This window comes from Cyprinus carpio, chromosome A7 (genome assembly GCF_018340385.1).
Source record: "Cyprinus carpio isolate SPL01 chromosome A7, ASM1834038v1, whole genome shotgun sequence".
Taxonomy (NCBI): Eukaryota; Metazoa; Chordata; class Actinopteri; order Cypriniformes; family Cyprinidae; genus Cyprinus; species Cyprinus carpio.
The window spans coordinates 27,332,294-27,353,143 of NC_056578.1; the positions used below are offsets into that span (position 1 = coordinate 27,332,294).

At 41.2% G+C, this 20,850-nt stretch overlaps 1 protein-coding gene across 4 annotated transcripts in view; it reads left to right on the forward strand.

Moving 5' to 3' along the window:
• The first annotated feature begins 2,831 nt into the window (after window positions 1-2,831).
• Window positions 2,832-20,850, forward strand: part of LOC109094193 (dpy-19 like C-mannosyltransferase 3) — a 38,536-nt gene continuing 20,517 nt past the window's right edge. The window contains exons 1-12 of one of the 4 annotated variants that reach the window (XM_019107877.2): window positions 2,832-3,198; window positions 5,477-5,607; window positions 5,933-6,060; window positions 9,092-9,182; window positions 13,965-14,086; window positions 14,196-14,341; window positions 14,740-14,863; window positions 18,218-18,352; window positions 18,436-18,567; window positions 19,724-19,825; window positions 20,023-20,096; window positions 20,377-20,535. In XM_019107877.2, the coding sequence (XP_018963422.1) occupies window positions 5,499-5,607; window positions 5,933-6,060; window positions 9,092-9,182; window positions 13,965-14,086; window positions 14,196-14,341; window positions 14,740-14,863; window positions 18,218-18,352; window positions 18,436-18,567; window positions 19,724-19,825; window positions 20,023-20,096; window positions 20,377-20,535 (1,322 nt within the window). In that variant the 5' untranslated portion in view covers window positions 2,832-3,198; window positions 5,477-5,498. The other 3 variants (XM_042760625.1, XM_019107879.2, XM_019107880.2) reach the window with 3 other exon arrangements.

Sequence of the window (20,850 nt, forward strand, 5' to 3'; positions counted from 1 at the left end):
CAAGTTATAGACAAGTTAAAACTAGTATTGCTCTTTGCAGCACAATATTTGACCAAATGGGTAAAAATTATGGTTATTTTTGTCAGTTACAGCTCATTAGCTCAAGCATTCTGCCTGCTTCAAATCAGACAAAGAGATGAAATAGTGCAGTTAGATCACACTTAATCGAACAAAAAATACAACTCTCAATTAATATAAATAGAAACAATACATTTGTGAGTGTGTGAATTACTTGCAGCGTTTGTGCGATTCTCTCTACAAACAATGAAGTTTAGTCACTTAAACAGAGATTTTACCTCCTCGTTGCTGAGGAATATAATCCATAATCCAGTATCTAAGCAGTTTTATTAATAAAAGTCGTGGGGCAGAGTTGACAAGTTTATGCTGGCCTATTCCTGAATGTTTCTGTGTGTGCAGTGGGATCTCCGATCGATCTCTCTCTCTCTCTCTCTGTGCTAGAACAGTTTAATATGCACCAATTAAAACAAATCAAAACAGTAAACTAATAAATAAACGTCATTAAACCAAACCTGCCAGACCTGTGCATTAAACGGCTTTAATGCATACCTGCCAGCCAATTAGAATCCAGTATTCAGACAGACCATGGAATAAGCACATTTATTAAATAGTATATTTATTAAAATCATAAATGGAAGCTACCTTATTTGGATCTCACTTTTCCCTAAATCTCACCCCTTCACCTGCTCCTAACCCTGACCATATTAAACCTGCTGCTCAGCAGAGGTGTCCTCAAAGATCCAGAAAGGGAGCCACAGTTTTGAGTGTGGTAAAAATATGAGCTGCCCACCTTACGGTATGTGTGCCATAATTGCAAGATTAACACAATTTCAATAACAGGTCTATTCAGTCTTTGGTAGGCTTTTGATTTTCTCCATTTCTTAAAAGAAATACCTCTCTCAGGTGATATGCAATGGGAAAGGGAAAAGAATGGGGTTAGGAAAAAGAGTGATTGGACCATAACACCAGTCAAAATGAAAGCTAAATCCGTTATCTTTATTCTCCATACCACTATTCCTGTTACCAGAGGGGTTTCTTTTGTAGTTGTGTTAGTCACAATCAGATATTGGTGAGCAGAGTCAGTTAAATAACCTTTGCCAACAAAATGGGGCATTTGCACTTAGTGTAAATACACTCTGAAATAATTATATCCATTTGCACAGAACAAAAACTTTAAGACCAAGCAGAAGCTTCTCTCCGACAGAAGACAATAAGCGCACTGGCTAGTGCTTGTGTTTCACCAACCACATTTCAGAAAATTTTGTTGGCCAAACAGACAGCGTGAATAATATTCATGAGCCCAACAGTCTAAGCAAACAACACAACATATAGTAGAGTGCTGTGCATAAAGAGCCGTCATTGAATATGATAAGATTATGAGGCAAGTAACCTCTCTTCTTACCTAAAGTGGCTGTACCTCCAGTTTCACATTTTGTTGGCAAGGTTGTTTTGTCCTCATTGGCTGGAGTAGATGTTGATAGATCTAATTTAAGCAACAGAAAAGGCAGACGAGAAGGGTTATCAGTCCCATTTACAATGATAAAAGATGTGGCATTAAGCTAATAAACTGCTGAGTCTTTTAGATTTGTTTCTAAACAAAAGATACTCTGCACTGTAACTGATGACCCTCTGAAAGCAGGACCAAATCAAAGGCTGCACAGAGAGAGTGTTAAAATATAGATAAATATAGTGGTGAAAACAAAGCATGAGGGCAATTTGTTTCATTTCTAATCTCTGTATGAGTTTGGCCACTTGCCTTTTAAATCTTCCTTCGATGTTGCTTTGCTGTTGCTTTCACTGGAAGATGAGGATGAGGAAGACATGCTTTCAAAGGAGTCATTTAATAAAGTCTGTATGCTAAAGAAACACTTTTTGTTTCACCACAGACAGGAGTATTCAGCCTTACTGATGTTGAAGGCTGTGGCAGCCATAGCAACAGTAGTCAAGGTGCAGTTAAACTGCTCTGAGCCTGCATATCTGAGGCATACCTTCACAAACGGCAAGCAAACCATGGTTACCATTGTTTTTGTGCATGGTACCAGCACTTTATTCTCACAATTGTAAATAAATTAATATGTTATTATAATTAATGGCTTCTAAAACAGAGCAGAATCAGTGACAAGGATCTGGCTAACCTCAAATCACCAGTGTTAGCAAGTACTGTGGAAAAATGAGGAATTTTATTATTATTATTGGTGGGGGAAGTCGTGGCCTAATGGTTAGAGAGTTTGACTCCTAAACCTAAGGTTGTGGGTTCGAGTCTCGGTCCACTGCTCCTGGTGTGTGTTCACGGTGTGTGTGTGTTCACTGCTGTGTGTGTGCACTTTGGATGGGTTAAATGCAGAGCACAAATTCTGAGTATGGGTCACCATACTTGGCTGTATGTCACGCCACTTATTATTATTATTTATTTTTTTGGTTTAATATATAATAGCTTGATTTTAAGGTAAATTACATGAATATTACCAAGTTTGGGTATGACAAAAATCACACTGCTTCAGTGTGATTGTGATGATCCCAACAGAAACAGTTTGACTAGGCTACATAGAACAAACTACTTTTGTGTATATTTGCCACATAATTAAAATACAATCAGCTGATGATTTTTTATTTATTTATTTATTTTTTTGGGAGTATAATACAAGAATTAGAAAAAATGTCATTTTAAATGAGTGTGCTTTCCCCATAATTTACGACAGAAAATACGAGCGACATTAAATACAACTTTAAATAGTTTTAATTTCCATGAGCAAATACCTTGCCGTGGTTTAGCACAGTTACCATATACATTAACCAGAGCTATTGGCCGTAATGGGTGTCATGGTCATGCGTCCCGGGGCAGGTGCTCAACAGGTACTGAGACTCAGAGGTGTAGAGTCTCTCAGGAGGGAGAGCCGCTGGATGTGATAGTGGATGTGCTCGTGCTCATTTTAAAGCCCTTCATTTCTGCACGCTGCGGTGAGCGGTGTGCTGTCAGCCTGCAGAAGAGAAACAACACGGCTCTGATTTCACGATCTAACAGCTGATTTAATGTTCTGTCTTGTTTTTTACTCCCGTTAATTGTATGGAGGAGAGGTTTGTTTTCATGCGCCGCTACGCTCGCAGGCTGAATGCGAGTGTCCGTCAGGAAGGAGGAGCTACCGGACATCCGATAAGGAACTACGAGCTTCACTGAACAGGGTGAGAGACGCGCATGTTTTAGTGCATATTACCGTGCATTGTTTTACAGTGAGTGTACGAGATGGGGAACGAGAGAGGTGAGGCAGCAGGCATCAGTCTGCCCGTCTCCTAGCTAGCCGGAGACCGAGATCAGCGGCTGATGCGATCTGAGATCTCCTGACATTGTTGCTGAGCTGTGAGCAGGAAACGCCGCTGCAAAACACAGGCCTGCCAATGAATGAATGAATGAACGAATGAAATGAGCGCGGCGCGATGCTTTGTATGTTTTGTCCGTGCGATCATAACCACGAGTGCGCTCTTTTGTTTGTCTCTGTTTGTTACGGACGCTCTCCGGATGGTGAACTTGCGCGGAGTTCGCGAAAGTGTCACGAAGCACCGTGAATGGAGACATTTTGACACCGTTAGCTATAGTGTTTCCGGTATAACGGGAATAGATCGTCAACAAAATTGTCAACACCGCGAAAGAGGCGGGTTTTAATGATCGTTGTTAATTGCTTGCTGATTCAGATACACGTCCATCACACTGTAATGGAGAAACAGCTGCTGTGTTATGTTTTTATGTGAATTACGATATCTCACCATAGTAATAATTTATTCAAAACCAGGGTGCAAATTACGGGCCTGGCCCTCTCTTGTTCTTTGTGCACATCAGTAGCCTGTGTAAGCGTTTCGACAGCCTTTTCAAACAGTAAGCGCAGGTTTGTCATACATAAACACGACAGTAATGTATCACTAGTGAACTAAACGTTTGACTGTGGTAACCATAGCAACAGTTCGATGTACGTAATCTTTATTTTGATTACAGTTTTAATCTTAATTTTTACCACAATTTTATATATATATATATATATATATATATACACACTCACCTAAAGGATTATTAGGAACACCATACTAACACTGTGTTTGACCCCCTTTCGCCTTCAGAACTGCCTTAATTCTACGTGGCATTGATTCTAAAGAATGCTTTCAGCACCTTGTTGAAATGTTGGCCCATATTGATAGGATAGCATCTTGCAGTTGATGGAGATTTGTGGGATGCACATGCAGGGCACGAAGCTCCCGTTCCACCACATCCCAAAGATGCTCTATTGGGTTGAGATCTGGTGACTGTGGGGGCCATTTTAGTACAGGTGAACTCATTGTCATGTTCAAGAAACCAATTTGAAATGATTCGAGCTTTGTGACATGGCGCATTATCCTGCTGGAAGTAGCCATCAGAGGATGAGTACATGGTGGTCATAAAGGGATGGACATGGTCAGAAACAAAGCTCAGGTAGGCCGTGGCATTAAAACTATGCCCAATTGGCACTAAGGGGCCTAAAGTGTGCCAAGAAAACATCCCCCACACCATTACACCACCACCACCAGCCTGCACAGTGGTAACAAGGCATGATGGATCCATGTTCTCATTCTGTTTACACCAAATTCTGACTCTACCATCTGAATGTCTCAACAGAAATCGAGACTCATCAGACCAGGCAACATTTTTCCAGTCTTCAATTGTCCAATTTTGGTGAGCTCGTGCAAATTGTAGCCTCTTTTTCCTTTTTGTAGTGGAGATGAGTGGTACCCGGTGGGGTCTTCTGCTGTTGTAGCCCATCCGCCTCAAGGTTGTACGTGTTGTGGCTTCACAAATGCTTTGCTGCATACCTCGGTTGTAACGAATGGTTATTTCAGTCAAAGTTGATCTTCTATCAGCTTGAATCAGTCGGCCCATTCTCCTCTGACCTCTAGCATCAACAAGGCATTTTCGCCCACAGGACTGCCGCATACTGGATGTTTTTCTCTTTTCACACCATTCTTTGTAAACCCTAGAAATGGTTGTGCCTGAAAATCCCAGTAACTGAGCAGATTGTGAAATACTCAGACCGGCCCGTCTGGCACCAAAAAACACCATGCCACGCTCAAAATTGCTTAAATCACCTTTCTTTCCCATTCTGACATTCAGTTTGGAGTTCAGGAGATTGTCTTGACCAGGACCACACCCCTAAATGCATTGAAGCAACTGCCATGTGATTGGTTGATTAGATAATTGCATTAATGAGAAATTGAACAAGTGTTACTAATAATTCTTTAGGTGAGTGTATAATATATATATATATATATATATATATATATATATATATATATATATATATATATATATATATATATATATATATACACACACACACACACACACACTGTATAGAGAGAGAGAGAGATAGCAGTGACCAGTGACTTTATAGTATATTAAACTTGGCTTTTGTCATTATTATTGAACATATTTCACCAGGACTGGAAGCCTTTTTTCCACTATGACTGCCCCCAGGCAGAGGAAGGGCAGTAAAGGGAAGGACCCGGGGTCCAACATTCAGAACCTGAAGCCTGATTGTATAGCTGAACCCAGACAGAGGTTTGCAACAGGTCAGTGCTGTTTGTTGCAATGCATTTAAAGGCATGAGTAATTAAATATTTATTATTGGGTGAAGTATCACTTTAATATCACACCAGAACCTTGAGATATGATTATCAACATGGACAAGTATTTAGAGATTGATCATATGTGTAAAATTCAAAACAGATTGTTATACATTATTTTATGTATAATAAAAATACAGTATAACATATTATACATACATAGTCATATAATACTAACCATACAGTAGATCTGTGTGCATGCCTCTTCCTTGTTTACCATGTTTATTGTGTTACATTATGGTCAGAGTAATATTGTAGTCATTCTCTCCAGGTGGTTTCTCGTGGTGGACAATCTTGTGTCTAATGACCGGCTCAATAGTGGGAATTAGTCTGGGCTTGCTGTGCTGCATCTATGTGTCTACACTTCATGAAAATGACCTCTGGTTCTCCAATATAAAGGTAAAATCCAGAGCTTTTTATGTTCTGTGTCCTGAGACAACCTTCTATTTGTGATTCATTTTCTTTTCAGGCTTTGGTTAAAAGACAAAGGTCTTTTTAGTGTCCTTAGGCAATGTTCCTAATATAAAGAACAGCTCAAGAGATTTAGATTCATAATGTGTGGTTGCGTTTTGTCAGTGATGGTGTTCTCATCTGTCTCATTTTTCATGCATTTCCTCTTGAAAAGGAATTGTTTTCCATATGTGCTGACAGATTATTTTTCTTTCCCTTTTTGGCATAACAGTCACATAAACAGCTAGCCAGAGTTTGGGCTGCAGACCATGTTATGACTTTCAGACCTGAAACAGATGAATCCACCATGCCAAAAAAGTTATGTCATGTTCAGTTGGATAAACCAGCATGTCCCTGTATCCCAGTTCGCTCATTAAAATAATACGGATTAGGAGTAGTTTAACCACATCTCCCAATCAGTGCAGGATTTACTGCCACCGGATTTGCAATAGGGTTAGTTCACTGCCACGCAGTCTGAGAGCAAGTGTTTGTGTGTGACTTGCGTCTTTTGTTGGAATCAAGGCCTAGTTTTCATTTAGTGAAGCTAACAGCAGCAAAACCTGTGCTGCTTTCATGTAAGCTTTGAACATTTTGTCCTCAGATTATTTTGTTTCTCAGAACATAATGTATCTCATAAATACCCTGACTGAATATGCACCACACTTCATAACACCAGATTAGAGTGCTTTTTTTCTGAATGTGTTGGCAGGGTATTTTTAGACTTGCAATGTCTTTCTTTCTTTATGCTTTCAGGCATATTTAATAGGCTAATCAGCATATTTACTGTATCCTGGACGAGGCCCCTGATTACAGTATGTTGCATTTTCATCTAGGGTTACAGTATGTTGCATTTTCATCTAACCCTAACCCTAACCCTAACCCATAAAGATGCAGCATAAAGTGGACAGTGTTAACGAATGGCTCCAAACCCAACTTTTTGGAGGACTTTCTCCCTAAATAAATGCACCAGATTCAGCTTGTTAGTAGAGGGTCTAATACATAAAATGGGTTGCAGATAAGGGGGACATTGCATAAGGGACATAGAAGGAGCGTATATGACACCGCTTTAAAATATGTTTTTGTTATGTCTGGTTTATAATAGTGCAGCATGTGGAATGAATAGCACAAAAAGGTCATCTCAAGTTTAAAATGAAGTCAGAGTGTGACAGCAGTGGAAAAAGGAAGCTTATGCATGCTGGCTGGTATTTTACAGCTTGCTTATGAGTCATCTTACTTTTATCTGTACTCTTGCTTTTCTGAATGTGACTGGAATGATGGCTGTGAATGGATGACCACAGTTTTAGTCCCCATATGTGTCTGTCATTCTCCGGTTAAAGAACACTTCCAGCACTGAGTGAGCATTTGAGGAAGAGTGTGCTTTATTTCCAGGCAAATGAATCACCTGTTCTGTTTCAGAGGAAGAGCTGTGGGAATGTCCACTGGTTAACAGCTAATCAAATGTTGTAGCAGAAAGCTCTATTAGAAGCACAGACAAATTCTGCATTGTTTTTATAATAGTTTCCATTCTTTCAATGGTAAACAGCAGTAAATTTCACAGAGGCTGTGTAAATGTCCTCAGCAGGAGTTGGGCTTCCAGTATACTAAGTTTCATAACTGATGTCCAGTATCCTTCTTCTTTGGGACAGCACCCTAAAGCAGGAGACCGCTGCATTTGGGACGCTTTTAAATTCATTGCTTGAAAAGTCAATGATGGTTATAGCGCCACACAGTCTTAATTTCAAACTAGATGTCGTTCTTTTGTTTTTGCAAATCCTCTTAAATTTTTCAAAATGATGTTCCAAGCGTTTTTTTCTCCCATCTTTTTTTTGTGTTTTTTTCCCCCCTGACTAACAAGTGGTCACCAGTTGTGCGGCCACATGCCTTCCTTCCTGTCTCAGCCCCTCTCTCTGATCACATGTAAAATGTTCCTCCGGCAGATTGCTGGTTGGTGCCGACTGGAGCTTACAATGATCTCGTGAGGTTTTGTTTTATTATTTTATTACGTGTGCTATGAAGTTTTTGGGCAAGTAACTCTGGAAAGACCGATAAACAAAAGAGCTTGCGGTCTCAACCAGGGAAAGACATAGATACCTTTAGAAAAGATTGAGAAGACGGAGAATAATAACACTTGAGAATGAAGGTTCGTCGCAGGAGGAATAGCAATTCAAAAGATAACTCAGAGGCCGCCCAGGACAGACAACCTTTGCTTAACTTTAGGGCAAAAGACAATCTAAAGGATTACAAGAGTGGGCAGAGGGGCACAGAAGAGTGTCTAAAGCTTTCATGGAAACACATTCCAGGACAAAACCATTGGCTGGCTGTTGCCATAGCAGCAGGATTACTGTTGGCAGGGGTTATTGGGTTGTTTCATGCATGGTGTGTTTATTCTATACATGAAAACCTGCTGTGGTTTTCACACTTAAAGGTAAGCCGAAGCAGAATCTGTCTTCATTTTTGTTGCAAGAATGTTGTTTAGAAACATTGTTAAATAAAGTGAATGTGTGCAGTGTTGGTCATTAGGTCATTTTCTTTTCAGCCAGTTCTCATTGTGTTATCTTCCATTATTACTTTATAGTACCCTCCGTTTTCATAGTTGTATATCTTAAAATTGCCTCTTTGTGTTTGCGTTTTTCAGAAAAATAAGCGTTAAAGCTGTTTAATGAAGAAAAAGAAAAGTGTAACATCTTCTCAAACTTAATTTCATATGACTCTAATCTCTGTGGAGCATATGGATCTTCTTGTCTGAAAACCACTTCTATTTTAAAACTCCACTATATTTACAGCGGCTGTTTTTTTTGTTTTTTTTTCCTCCTTCCTCAAGGCTTTTATTGCGAATGAATTCACTGTTTATTCTGGTCAGATAGCTGCTCTGATTTCTTTCTCTGATGGGAAATGTTTTTGATTTAAACACCATTTACTCCCGTTGTGCTTCTTGTCATAGTTCATTTTTACTGAATCTTATCCTCTCTTGCATTTGTAGGAAGTTGAGCGTGAAATCTCCTTTCGGACAGAATGTGGCCTTTATTACTCCTACTACAAACAGATGTTGAAGGCGCCTTCTATACAGCAAGGTACTGAGATCTATTCTCAAGACAGGTTTACTGGTTATAAGGTCACTCTTGCATCATATCATTTTTCTTATGGAACACTATGTTAAAGTCCTTGGTTTTTCTTTTTATATAGAAATATTGTCCTTATAAGGACAAGTATTATTTCATTGTAATCACCTGAAATTTTCAAATACGTACATGCTTGTTCCTATTTGTGTTCTTCCTATATAGCTCAGTCCATAATGCCAAGTTTCTTGAAGCACTTTCTTTTATCACTTATGTAATCTGAGAGTTATCAAAGGAATGTTTCATTACATAACCATATCAGTGTGACTGGTCTCAAAAAACAGAGGAAATGTACAACTTTGCTCTAAGTGGTCTTTGCTCAATCTAATTGGCCTAACAGCCCCATTTGGAATGGATTTCCTTTGTGCTTCTACACTGAAAAACATCACAATTAGGTCATTACCCATTGAGACTGAAATGGTAATAATCGCAGCAGTGTCAAAAGCTGTTCTCTAGACACTACAATTGGGCCTTTGTACTTATAGTACAGTAAAAGCATGTTCAGAGCATTGGTTTTCTATTAAGCAATCATAGGAATCGATTACTGTAAACCATCATAGCTGTAATACTATGTACAATAGTATAAAGTAAGTTGAGGTTGTTTATTTTGAAATCCACTTACATTATACCATTTAATGACAATTTTGATCTGCATTTACAATAATGGAACCCTTTCAAAACAAAGTAATATTGCCCGCATATGATCTCTAATTATTATCCAAGTCATACTGCTATACAAAGGCAAAAAAGTAACTGCACATTCTGTCAAAATACTAGTCTCTTAGACTATGATCTGTTTGTGACAGTGTCACGGTGTCTGGTTTGTGTTCCCTGGGTGTCCACTAGAGGTCTCACTTCCCCTTATTGTCACCCCACTTTAGAACTGCATTTCCCATAGTCCTGTCTGTTTCATCACTGCTCATTGCACTCAGCTGTCCCTGGTCATTAATCATTGCACTCAGCCAGTTCCTCGTTAGTATTGTAATCACCTGTCTATATATACCTGGTTTGTTTCTGTCTGTGTCACGGAGTCCTTGTTTAATGTCGAGTAGTATTCATGTCCGTCTGCTCTTGCCTTGCCTTGCCTTGCCTTGCCTTGCCTTGCCTTGCCTTGCCTTGCCTTGCCTTGCCTTGCCTTGCCTTGCCTTGCCTTGCCTTGCCTTGCCTTGTGTCATATTTATGTTGTTTGGATTATGTTTGTTTTTGACCCCTGCCTGGACGGTTTACCCTTTTGGATTATCCCTAAATAAACGACTTACCTGCAATTGGTTCTATCACCGTGTGTCATTGGATCCGTGCCGTGACAGAAGGACTCCGTCATGCCTAGATCCAGCGGTATGTTTTTTGAGGGTTCTCCCCCAGCCATCGAGCGGGAGAGAAGGGTAGAGTTTGAGGGAACCCGCCTGGTCATTTTTCGTGGGACCCGGGGAGGTCGCAGAGGAGTGAGTGGTCGAGAGGAGGCTCAGCATCGCTCTCAACCATGGCCCCCCTTCGATCCGGGGCTCGTGTGGGATGGATCAGAGCCACTGTCTCACCATGGCGGACAGAGAGGGGAGAAGAAGCGCAGGTCCGCCATGGTGGCGCCACTGCTCATGATGCCACTGCCAGGGCCAGCGCCACGAGGCAAGATGGAGGCCAGCTCAGCGCCACAGCACAAGGTGGCCACCAGCCCCACGCCACGAGGCCAGACGGCCGCCAGCCCAGCGCCACTGTCCAAGATGGCCACTGAGACCTTTTTGAATTACTTCTCCAGGTTGAACAAGATCCTAGAGGTTCCCAGGAGTGTTCACGTCACGTCTGCTGAGCCAGCGCCACAGCACAAGATGGCCGCCAGCCCTGCGCCACAGCACAAGATGGCCGCCAGCCCAGCGCCACAGCACAAGATGGCCGCCAGCCCAGCGCCACAGCACAAGATGGCCGCCAGCCCAGCGCCACAGCACAAGATGGCCGCCAGCCCAGCACCACAGCACAAGATGGCCGCCAGCCCAGCACCACAGCACAAGATGGCCGCCAGCCCAGCACCACAGCACAGGATGGTTGACTCAACGCCTGAGTCTTCCGTCAAGGAGCCACCGGCTCGCCATCATAGAGGGCGGAGGAGGAGGAGACAGGCGTCAGCGTTCCTCAAAGCCCGGAGGGGGGTCCCGAGCAGGCCGCTGCCGTCCAGGAGGACGTTCCCGAGCGGGCCGCTGCCGTCCAGGAGGACGTTCCCGAGCGGGCCGCTGCCGTCCAGGAGGACGTTCCCAAGCGGGCCACTGCCGTCCAGGAGGACGTTCCCGAGCAGGCCGCTGCCGTCCATGAGGACGTTCCCGATGCCGAGGCGGTGCCCGATGCCGAGGCGGTGCCTGATGCGGTGGCCGAGGTGGTTCCCGATGCAATGTCCGATGCCGAGGCGGTGCCTGATGCGGTGGCCGAGGCGGTTCCCGATGCAATGTCCGATGCCGAGGCGGTGCCCGATGCCGAGGCGGTGCCCGATGCCGAGGCGGTTCCCGATGCAATGTCCGATGCCGAGGCGGTGCCCGATGCCGAGGCGGTGCCTGATGCGGTGGCCGAGGCGGTTCCCGATGCAATGTCCGATGCCGAGGCCATTCCCGAGGTGGTGCCCGATGCCGAGGTCGTTCCCGAGGCGGTGCCCGATGCCGAGCCCGAGGCCGTTCCCGAGGCGGAGCCCGAGGTCGGGCCCGAGGCCGTTCCCGAGGCGGAGCCCGAGGTCGTGCCCGAGGCCGTTCCCGAGGCGGTGTCCTTGTCCAATGCCGTTCCTGAGGCCATTCCTGAGGCCGTTCCTGAGACCGTTCCCGAGGCGGTGCCCGATGCCGAGGTCGTTCCCGAGGCGGTGTCCTTGTCCGATGCCGTTCCTGAGGCCATTCCCGAGGCGGTGCCCGATGCTGTTCCGGAGGCCGATGCGGGGCCCGAGATGGTTCCGGAGGCGATACCCGGGTCCAAGGCCGTTCCCGAGGCAGTGCCCTTGTCTGAGGCCGTTCCCGATGCCGTTCCCAATGCCGTGACCTGGCCATCGCCACAGCCTGCTCCTTACTGGCTCCCCGATTGGCAGGTTCCGTTCGGGCCACTCAAATGGCGAATTCCCCCCTGGCCGTCTGCACAACAAGAATGGACTGATCCACCGTGGCCACCTGAACTGCCTGGCCCCTTGTGGTCCCCTGAACTTTCGGGTCCACCGGGGCCACCTGAACTGCCTGGTCCCTCGTGGTCCCCTGAACTTTCGGGTCCACCGTGGCCACCTGAACTGCCTGGTCCCTCGTGGTCCCCTGAACTTTCGGGTCAACCGTGGCCACCTGAACTGCCTGGTCCCTCGTGGTCCCCTGAACTTTCGGGTCCACCATGGCCCCCTGATCTGACCGAGCCACCTGGGCTACCAGGGGAGCCATCGCTGCCGGTCCCAGTTCCCCTACAAGGGCCTGGCCCGCCATCCCTCCCCCTGTTCTGCCTCCACCAGTCCACCTCCTTCCTGGTCTCTTTGTTTTGTGTTTTTGTTCTGAGGAGCATCTGGAAGCTGCTCCTTAGAGGGGGGGTAGTGTCACGGTGTCTGTTCTGTGTCTCCCTGGGTGGCCACTAGAGGTCTCACTTCCCCTTATTGTCACCTTCGTCAGAACTACATTTCCCACTAGCCATATCTGTTCATCACTGTTCATTGTGTTCAGCTGTCACCACTTACCTTGTTTGTACCTGTCTATAAATACCCTGGTTGTTTCTGTCATTGTTACGGAGTCCTTGTTGAATGTCACCCTGCGTTTTCCTGGTTCCCTGGTTTTTCGTGTTTCTGGATGTTGTCTATGTTTCTTGTTTTGGACGGATTACCTGGATTTTGACCTTTGCCTGGCTGATAATGAGATTTGGATCACCCCAATAAACATACTGCTTTTGGATCTACCTGTCTGTGTGCGTGTCGTGACAGACAGATGGGTTTGGCTCAACTATGTTTCCAAGAAAACTGATTGTGAAACTGATATTAACAGCAGTCAAAATTCATCCAAACAAAATATTGGAAGCATAGTAACCACAGAAAAATAAATAATATATTATTATATATTATAATATATCTGAAGCACTTCTGCTCATTAAGTGATCTTTTTTTTTTTTTTTTTTTTTAAGGATTTAGGTACTGTTATCTACACAAACAGAGATTAACAAAAAATCTGTTCAAAAGTTTAGGGTCACAAAGATTATTTTTTTAACATTTTTGTTATCATACTTACACTTTTTACTAAATACTGCTCTTTTTTATTTTCGATTGATCTAAGAATCCTAAAAAAAGATGTATCAAAGTTCGATGAATATGAAATTCTTATAATATATGAAAAATAAATAAAAATACAAAATTCTAAAAAAACAAATCAGCATATTAGGATGATTTATGAAGAATCATGTGACACTGAAGACTGGAGTAACGGCTACAGAAAATTCAGCTTTGACATCACAGAAAAACAATAAAATAATAATAATATTAACATGGTTATTTTAAATCGCAATAATATTTCACAATATTGCTGATTGCACTGGAGATTTGATCAAATAAATGCTGACTTGGTGAGCATGAGACATTGTTTAAAGTCTTACTTTTTAACTAAGTTTTGTGAAAGCTGCAGTACTACAAATGAGCATGATTCATTAAATTAACCAGTTTGGGTTCATACTAAGTGATAAGAGTCAGAGTTTATTTGTGCAAAGTTTGACTTTTTGTATAAGTTTACCAGGTTGTGTGTGTTCTTGTGTTCACAGGTCTTTATGAGCTTATTCATGACAACACTACTGAATCAAAGAGAACAATAAACATCCTACAGCGCATGAATATCTATCAAGAAGTGTTCCTTAGCATTTTGTACAGAATACTTCACATCCAGGTGTGCAATCACTTCTGTTTTCCTTGAAAGATGAATAGATTCTCTTGGGTTTTTGCAGAATCTGCTTATTTTTTTCCCTGTCCTATGTGTATGTGTGTTTGTTTTACAGACCTACTTGGAGCCAATTTATTTCTACATCTACACAGTGTTTGCTTTGCAGACAGTGTATGTCATTGCCCTCTTTATCACTAGCTGGTTACTGAGTGACTCATGGTTGGCTGGAGCCCTCAGTGGCGTCTGGTACATTCTCAACAGGTATGTGTGCACATCAGACTCTCATACACACAAAACTCACCTTTGCAGTCCATCTGGCATAAATAAATGCTTATTATGATGCAGTGAGCATCTCAATTTATGTTAGTGTGAAAGCTGATGCGTTTCTCTAAAATTTGAATTGAAGCTGTCAAGGACAGCACTGAAATGAAATTTGTCATTTAAGGCATTTTTATTCCTGACAGGACGTGCCCTCTGGAGCAATCTCAATATTTAAGAAGCTCTCTTTGAACTGTTAAAACAATACAGATAGTCCCCACACCAATCTATTAGTTGAGCTGATTTGCACACAACTCTTTTCATGTTTTTCTTATGTTTTCTTTTCTCAGAGCTTAGGCTTGTGTTTTCTGTGTTTGATTGCATTTTTGATTTGTGTGCAGAGTGGATACCACACGCGTGGAGTTTACAATCTCTCTAAGGGAGAACTGGTCAATACCTTTCTTTGCTCTTCAGGTGGCTGCCATAACCTGCTACTTAAGGCCACAGCTTAAACCTATTCAGCAGGTAATCTTATATCCTGATCAAATTAGATGTCTATTCCGTAACCATTTCAGATTCAGATTAGTGATGAAAAGTCTGATTCTTTTTCTGCAAATCAGTTCTTTGGACAGTTCGTGTCAGTGAACCAGTTAAAAAAAATATTCAGCTTTTCTTTTTCATCATTACATAATTACCACTAATATGTAATGATATTATCCCAGCTGGTGAAAATACATGCTTAAACACTGCATACATAATACTCAGTAGAAAAAAATACATTTTTCATTTTCATGTCTTGACTGAACAATTTTTGCATGTTATAATAAGATGTTATTTAAAATAAATAGTGCATTTGTTTTTAAAGAAACATACCTTTCACCCCCTCATTCAAGTCCTTGGTTTACACAGGCTCATAGACTTAGTCAGGTTACACACTAATTAAACACACAGTATTTGAGGCAGATGAAAACCAGCCTGTGAGGGATAGACTTTACAATGGCACGCGCTATTAAGGTCCTAAATCCCGTACTTTTCACAACTTGAAAGTCGATACAAATTTGAAAATCAATGCAAATATGTGACGATTCAATTCAGTTGAGATGTTAAACGAATGAATGCGTCTCTGAGGGGAACTGACTTTAGACAAGTTTAGAGACAAGATTTCTTTTTATCTTGCCTCTGTGTAATACATACTAAAGTCGTGTTTATAAGTGCAGTGCTGCTTTGTTTACAGCAGCAACTAAGGAAACGTTATATTGCCGCTGTTCCATAAGCACCACCTGCTATCAGAGAATCAATCTGTGCCCTCATTCAGCCCATCTGTTGTTTTTGTTTAATTCAGATACACTTTATATAGTATAGTTTCACAAAGCTAAAGTCAGACTATTCTGTATATGCTTCAGATATCAAAATTATACAATCTAATATAAATTAAAAAATTTTGTTATTTCAATTTCACAAAGAAATGTGCAGCTTTTTATCCAAGCAATATAAAAGGACCTTTTCATTTATAATTTGTCTTTAATCTCATTTTGTTAAAAATTGTGAGAAAATTGTATCTTGAAATCAGTATCATGAATCAGAATCATATAGCACTGTCAGTTGAAATTGTTACATCCCTATCCGCTATCCTGACTATCTATAGCATCAGCAGCATACTCATTAGTTATCTGCAATGCTGACATGTCCAAGTCCGAGACTGTTCTCAGTTCAGCTAGTGCAATGGTGACTTGGGAAATGCTGCAACCATTGGCCGAATCCAACTCTCAAGAACTGTTGTCTCAGTATAAGCATACTATTTTTTTTTTTTTTTTTTTTTTTTGAGAACTACTGCCACCAGATGATGAGCTAGATCAAAAATGTGCCACCAGCATCACCAAATGGAAATGGAAACACAAGTTTCTGAACGCGCCCTCTGTCTTCAATTATTTTGATAAGCAGATAACTCTTCTCCAAGTTCAAACTTTTGTTTGAGACAGTGTTGCTGTGTCGATCTAGTTGGGATGCTCAAACAGTGAAATGTTGGCCCCGTCCCAATTGTCCCAAACATTCTTTGTGCACTTGCATGCTTGTGGTCTTACCGTTTCCCTGTGTCCTTTAAGTGCACAAGACTGTAGGGTGTCCCATTTGTCTCGGGCGAGCTCCACTGCATACTTCTACCCAACAGTCAAATTGGCATTACAGTACATCACCAAAGTGTGGGCTTTGAGGAAGACTGAGGGCTTAGGGTGCCATTGGGATAGGATCATTGTGATAGCACCACAGAGCCACAGTGTTATAGTTTTCAGGAAAATTAATCTAAAAATGGCTTACATTGCTTCAGTTCCATATTAGAATGAGATAGGAGAAAGAATCAGAAAAATTACAAACTTCAGCTTTAAATCAATGTAATCCAGTCAAATAAGTCAGTCAGTTTTGTTTACTCATTTACTCAATTAATGAAAAAAATAATAATTTCATTCAATTAATGAAAAAGGCAAATAATGAAAAAAGAAAATATGACTGGAAGGACTGAGAAAATATGAGACAGTAGGTTGTTATAAATATATGAAATGGAGGTTAGCAATTGCAAGTGTATGTGTGAAATATTTATTCTGCTGAGCAAATATTTGTTCTCTCTCAGTATGTTCTCTCAGCACAGACTCTAATTGCTTTCCTGACATATGGTAGAGTGGGTATAGAAAAGAGTCACCCCACTTTAAAATAATCACATTATGTTGCTTTTCATCCTGAAAATTTGAAACAGTTTTTGTTTTATCCAGCTGTACTTACCTAGTGCAACTTATAACATTCAAGAGAAAGATATAACACCAACATATCAGAAGAAAAAGAAAGAAAAAAAAAAAAAACAGAATCACTGGCTACGTTTACATGCACAGTTTTTGTTTCAATCTGACTGAATTCATTCCAATTGATGAATCTAAATGTAGTGTTTACATGAACGCTAAATAAAGTGATCGCGTTTATATGTCACAAGCTTCAAATCGCAATTGATTTTTTTTGACATGGGCACACTGCACAGATATGAAAAAAGTGAAAAGTGAAAAAGTGAAAGTGACGTGACATACACTCAGACACTATGGTGTCCCATACTCACAATTTGTGCTCTGCATTTAACCCACCCAAAGTGCACACACACACTGTGAACACACACCCAGAGCAGTGTGCAGCCATTAATGCTGCGGCCCCTGGGGAGCAGTCGTGGGGTTCGGTGTCTTGCTCAAGGGCACCTCAGTCGTGGTATTGCCGGCCCGAGACTCGAACCCACAACCTTAGGGTTAGGAGTCAAACTCTCTAACAATTAGGCCACAACTTCCCCACATAGAGTTTCTCACACTGTTTGCACATAATAACCACTCTCCTACACAGTTTCTTTATTTGTTTTTAACAGCAGAATTGAAGACTGCAGTCCACAAACACTCCATCAAATTGAACTGAACTTGAACAGTTCTGCAAAGAAGCATGAAAAGTCTAGATATGCAAAGTTAGTAGACACAAATCCCAACAAACTAAAGGCTGTAATTAAAGCAAAAGGTGGTTCAACAAAATTCTCACACAAGGGTGTGATCCTTTATCCAACTCTGAATCAGTTTTTTTTGTTTGTTTTTTTTTAGTCTCGGACATGTTGATGTTTTATCTTTCACTTGGATGTTATAAGCTGCACTGAGTAAATGCAGCTGGATACAACAAAAACTGTGTCTGTCTTCATTTCAGGCTGAAAATGTGATTATTTTAAAGGGGGGTGATTCTTTTCTAAACCCACTGTATATCACTGGAGAAATTCTCATTGGATGAGCTCTGAAGAAAGTTTTTTTTTTTTTTTTTGTGTATGCAGTTGGAATTTAACATTGTTTTGCATTCATGTGCTTTCTATCAAAGAGGGTGGTGCTGTGGCTGGTGTTCGTCTCCACCTTCTGCTTCTGTTTGACATGGCAGTTCAATCAGTTTGTCCTACTGGTGCAGGCCCTTATAATCTTTACTCTGGATTGCCTGGACTTCTTCACAGCGGAACAGGTAACACTCAAAGACACATTTTAGAGACTTTTCACTTTTTGAAGTTCATGTGTGGTGGGATATTAATTTCTTTCTCTCTGTAGGTGGTTTCTCTGTACCTGATGCAGGTGTTCAGTCTGTTATTGGTGTGGTTACTGCAGTTCTGCAATTCTATGATTCTGGGCTCTCTGGTGCTCAGCTTCATTGTGTCTGCCCTCTTCATCAAACACTTCCAGGTCAGTGTGCATCTCAGTACACAAGTAAAAATTATTTAAGTTTGGAAAGTAAGAGTATAAATCCAGATTTTGTGATTCTAAGAACATACGTTGCATGAAATCCCAGATACCACTGTATCTATCTATATGTGCGTTTTCATCCAGGGCATGTGATTTTTTTATTTTATTTTTTAGCATGTGCCCATCTGCAGTACATCACTAAAGCATTTTGTCAGATCTTAGAATGACATTAAGCAGATCTCCTTGTAACGTTTATGGTTCAGACTGTACCGAATATGTTAATATGTTCCTTAAAGATGGTAATCAAATGTGAATACAATGCTTTCCAGATGATCTCAGTGATGGGCTGTACATGTGCTTGCTTTAGCTCTAGTATTGCATTCTGAATTACCAAACAGAATTTAGTTTAGTTTTATCAATTTTAACATTTCTGTGCAGTAGCTCATCGCATTTTTTTGTTGAAAAGATGCAGCATGTAGGAGTTATTACCTTGCTTAGTTTTTAATCATACTGGGTAAAAGATTCTAATAATTTCCTATTGTTTTTTCATTGAATTTGTTACCATGTAAAATAAACAAAGACAGAAGCTGTGTTTTCAAATTGATTTATTTAAGTGGTGGGATGGAAAAATGACATGTACTGTATAGCAGTTATTTTCTAGAACCATATAAAAAGGAAACACACACACATTTATTATTATTATTATTATTATTTTAGTTTTTTTTTCTTTAATTGCAGAATGTGACTGGATTGCTTTTTTTTTTTTTTTTTTTAACAGGCTAACTTATGTAAATTCTCCAAATAATCTCATATGCTCATCTTTGATATTTCCTGTATAATGAATTAGCGCAACTAAATAAATGATGCAATAGGTTACATGTGATGACAATGCCTAAAAACAGTAAGCACGCATCACTGCTTAGCTACGGACTGAAAGCAATTACTTTAAAGACATTTCCTGAAAATGCATTCCATCCGAGTAGGGATTTACACTAAAAAAAAAATATGTACATGAGGCACTTCATCACATTTGTTTTCGTGTCTGAGCCTTATCTGTGTTCCCTAACACCAAGTTCTGTTTTGATTGAAAACTGAGGCTAAGAATATTGTTGTAGTTTATTTATTAATACCTGCTGTGTGTATGTGTGGCTTTCAGACGGGAGTAAAAACGGGCGGCTTTGTTATACGAGTAGGAAAACTGGCTCTTCACACACTCCTAGTCCTCACATTAACTTTCACCATCAATTATTCAGCCAAGGTGAGCTATGAATCGTGTTCTACATCGTCTGTCCTGTCATTAATGGTAAAATAGAGCTTCTCTACCTGCTCCTCCTGAGACACTAGCTTTGCTTTCACTCTCATTGTCTTTCTTCATATCTCACTGTCTTAAAAACCCACATCGTCGATCTCATGAGACACTTACATTCACTTCACTCTCTCCATTTTAATTGACAGACAATACTCCAGCTGAAATCGGACGAGCACATCTTTAAGTTCATAAAGGCCAAGTTTGGCTTCGGGGCAACAAGGTAAGTCTTTGGTCATCTCTCATGGCGCAACATCTAAGCCTTTTATCATCAGTCAAATGCTATATTGTGGTGTCTTATTCAGAAGTGAGATCTACTCAGAGACTAGAGCGAGCCATTAATCCGCTGTGATTAAATGTGTCCAGCTCCGGTGGAAAAGGCACACAATATACTCATCCACTAGATATTTATGAAGCCATTTCAGTTGATCAGATGAGTTGCTGCTCCCAATAATCTGTATAATATATCCAGCCCGCACTCCCTCCCTGTCTCTTTCTTTCAGAGACTTTGATGCCAGTCTCTATCTGTGCGAAGAGGCTTTTGGCTTGTTGCCATTGGATACATTTGAGCGGTTGGCTGGCACAGTGCTGCTCTATCCGTATCTGTGCACCCTCAGTGTGCTCTTCATCTTGCTGCTGCTGGTGGCGCTCTCTAATCTCAGGTAAATCTACTGCATTACTTCCTGTCTGTAGGAAATGCACGTGCACTACCACACCATATGCTACACATTAGCGAGACGTGTATCTAAGAATTTAAATATTCTCATAATATCCATTTTTCTAATTGGAGCACAAAAATAGGCTGAAAATGACCAGTCGAGCAGTGATAATAGCTTCATACCCACCTTATCCATTACAGGTCATAATGCTAATTTATAATTAGAGTTATTAGTCTTTATTAGATGTGCTACATAATAATTGGATACTAGATGTATTTCTTTCCATTAGGGCTTTTAAATGTGTGTTATTTTGTTCAG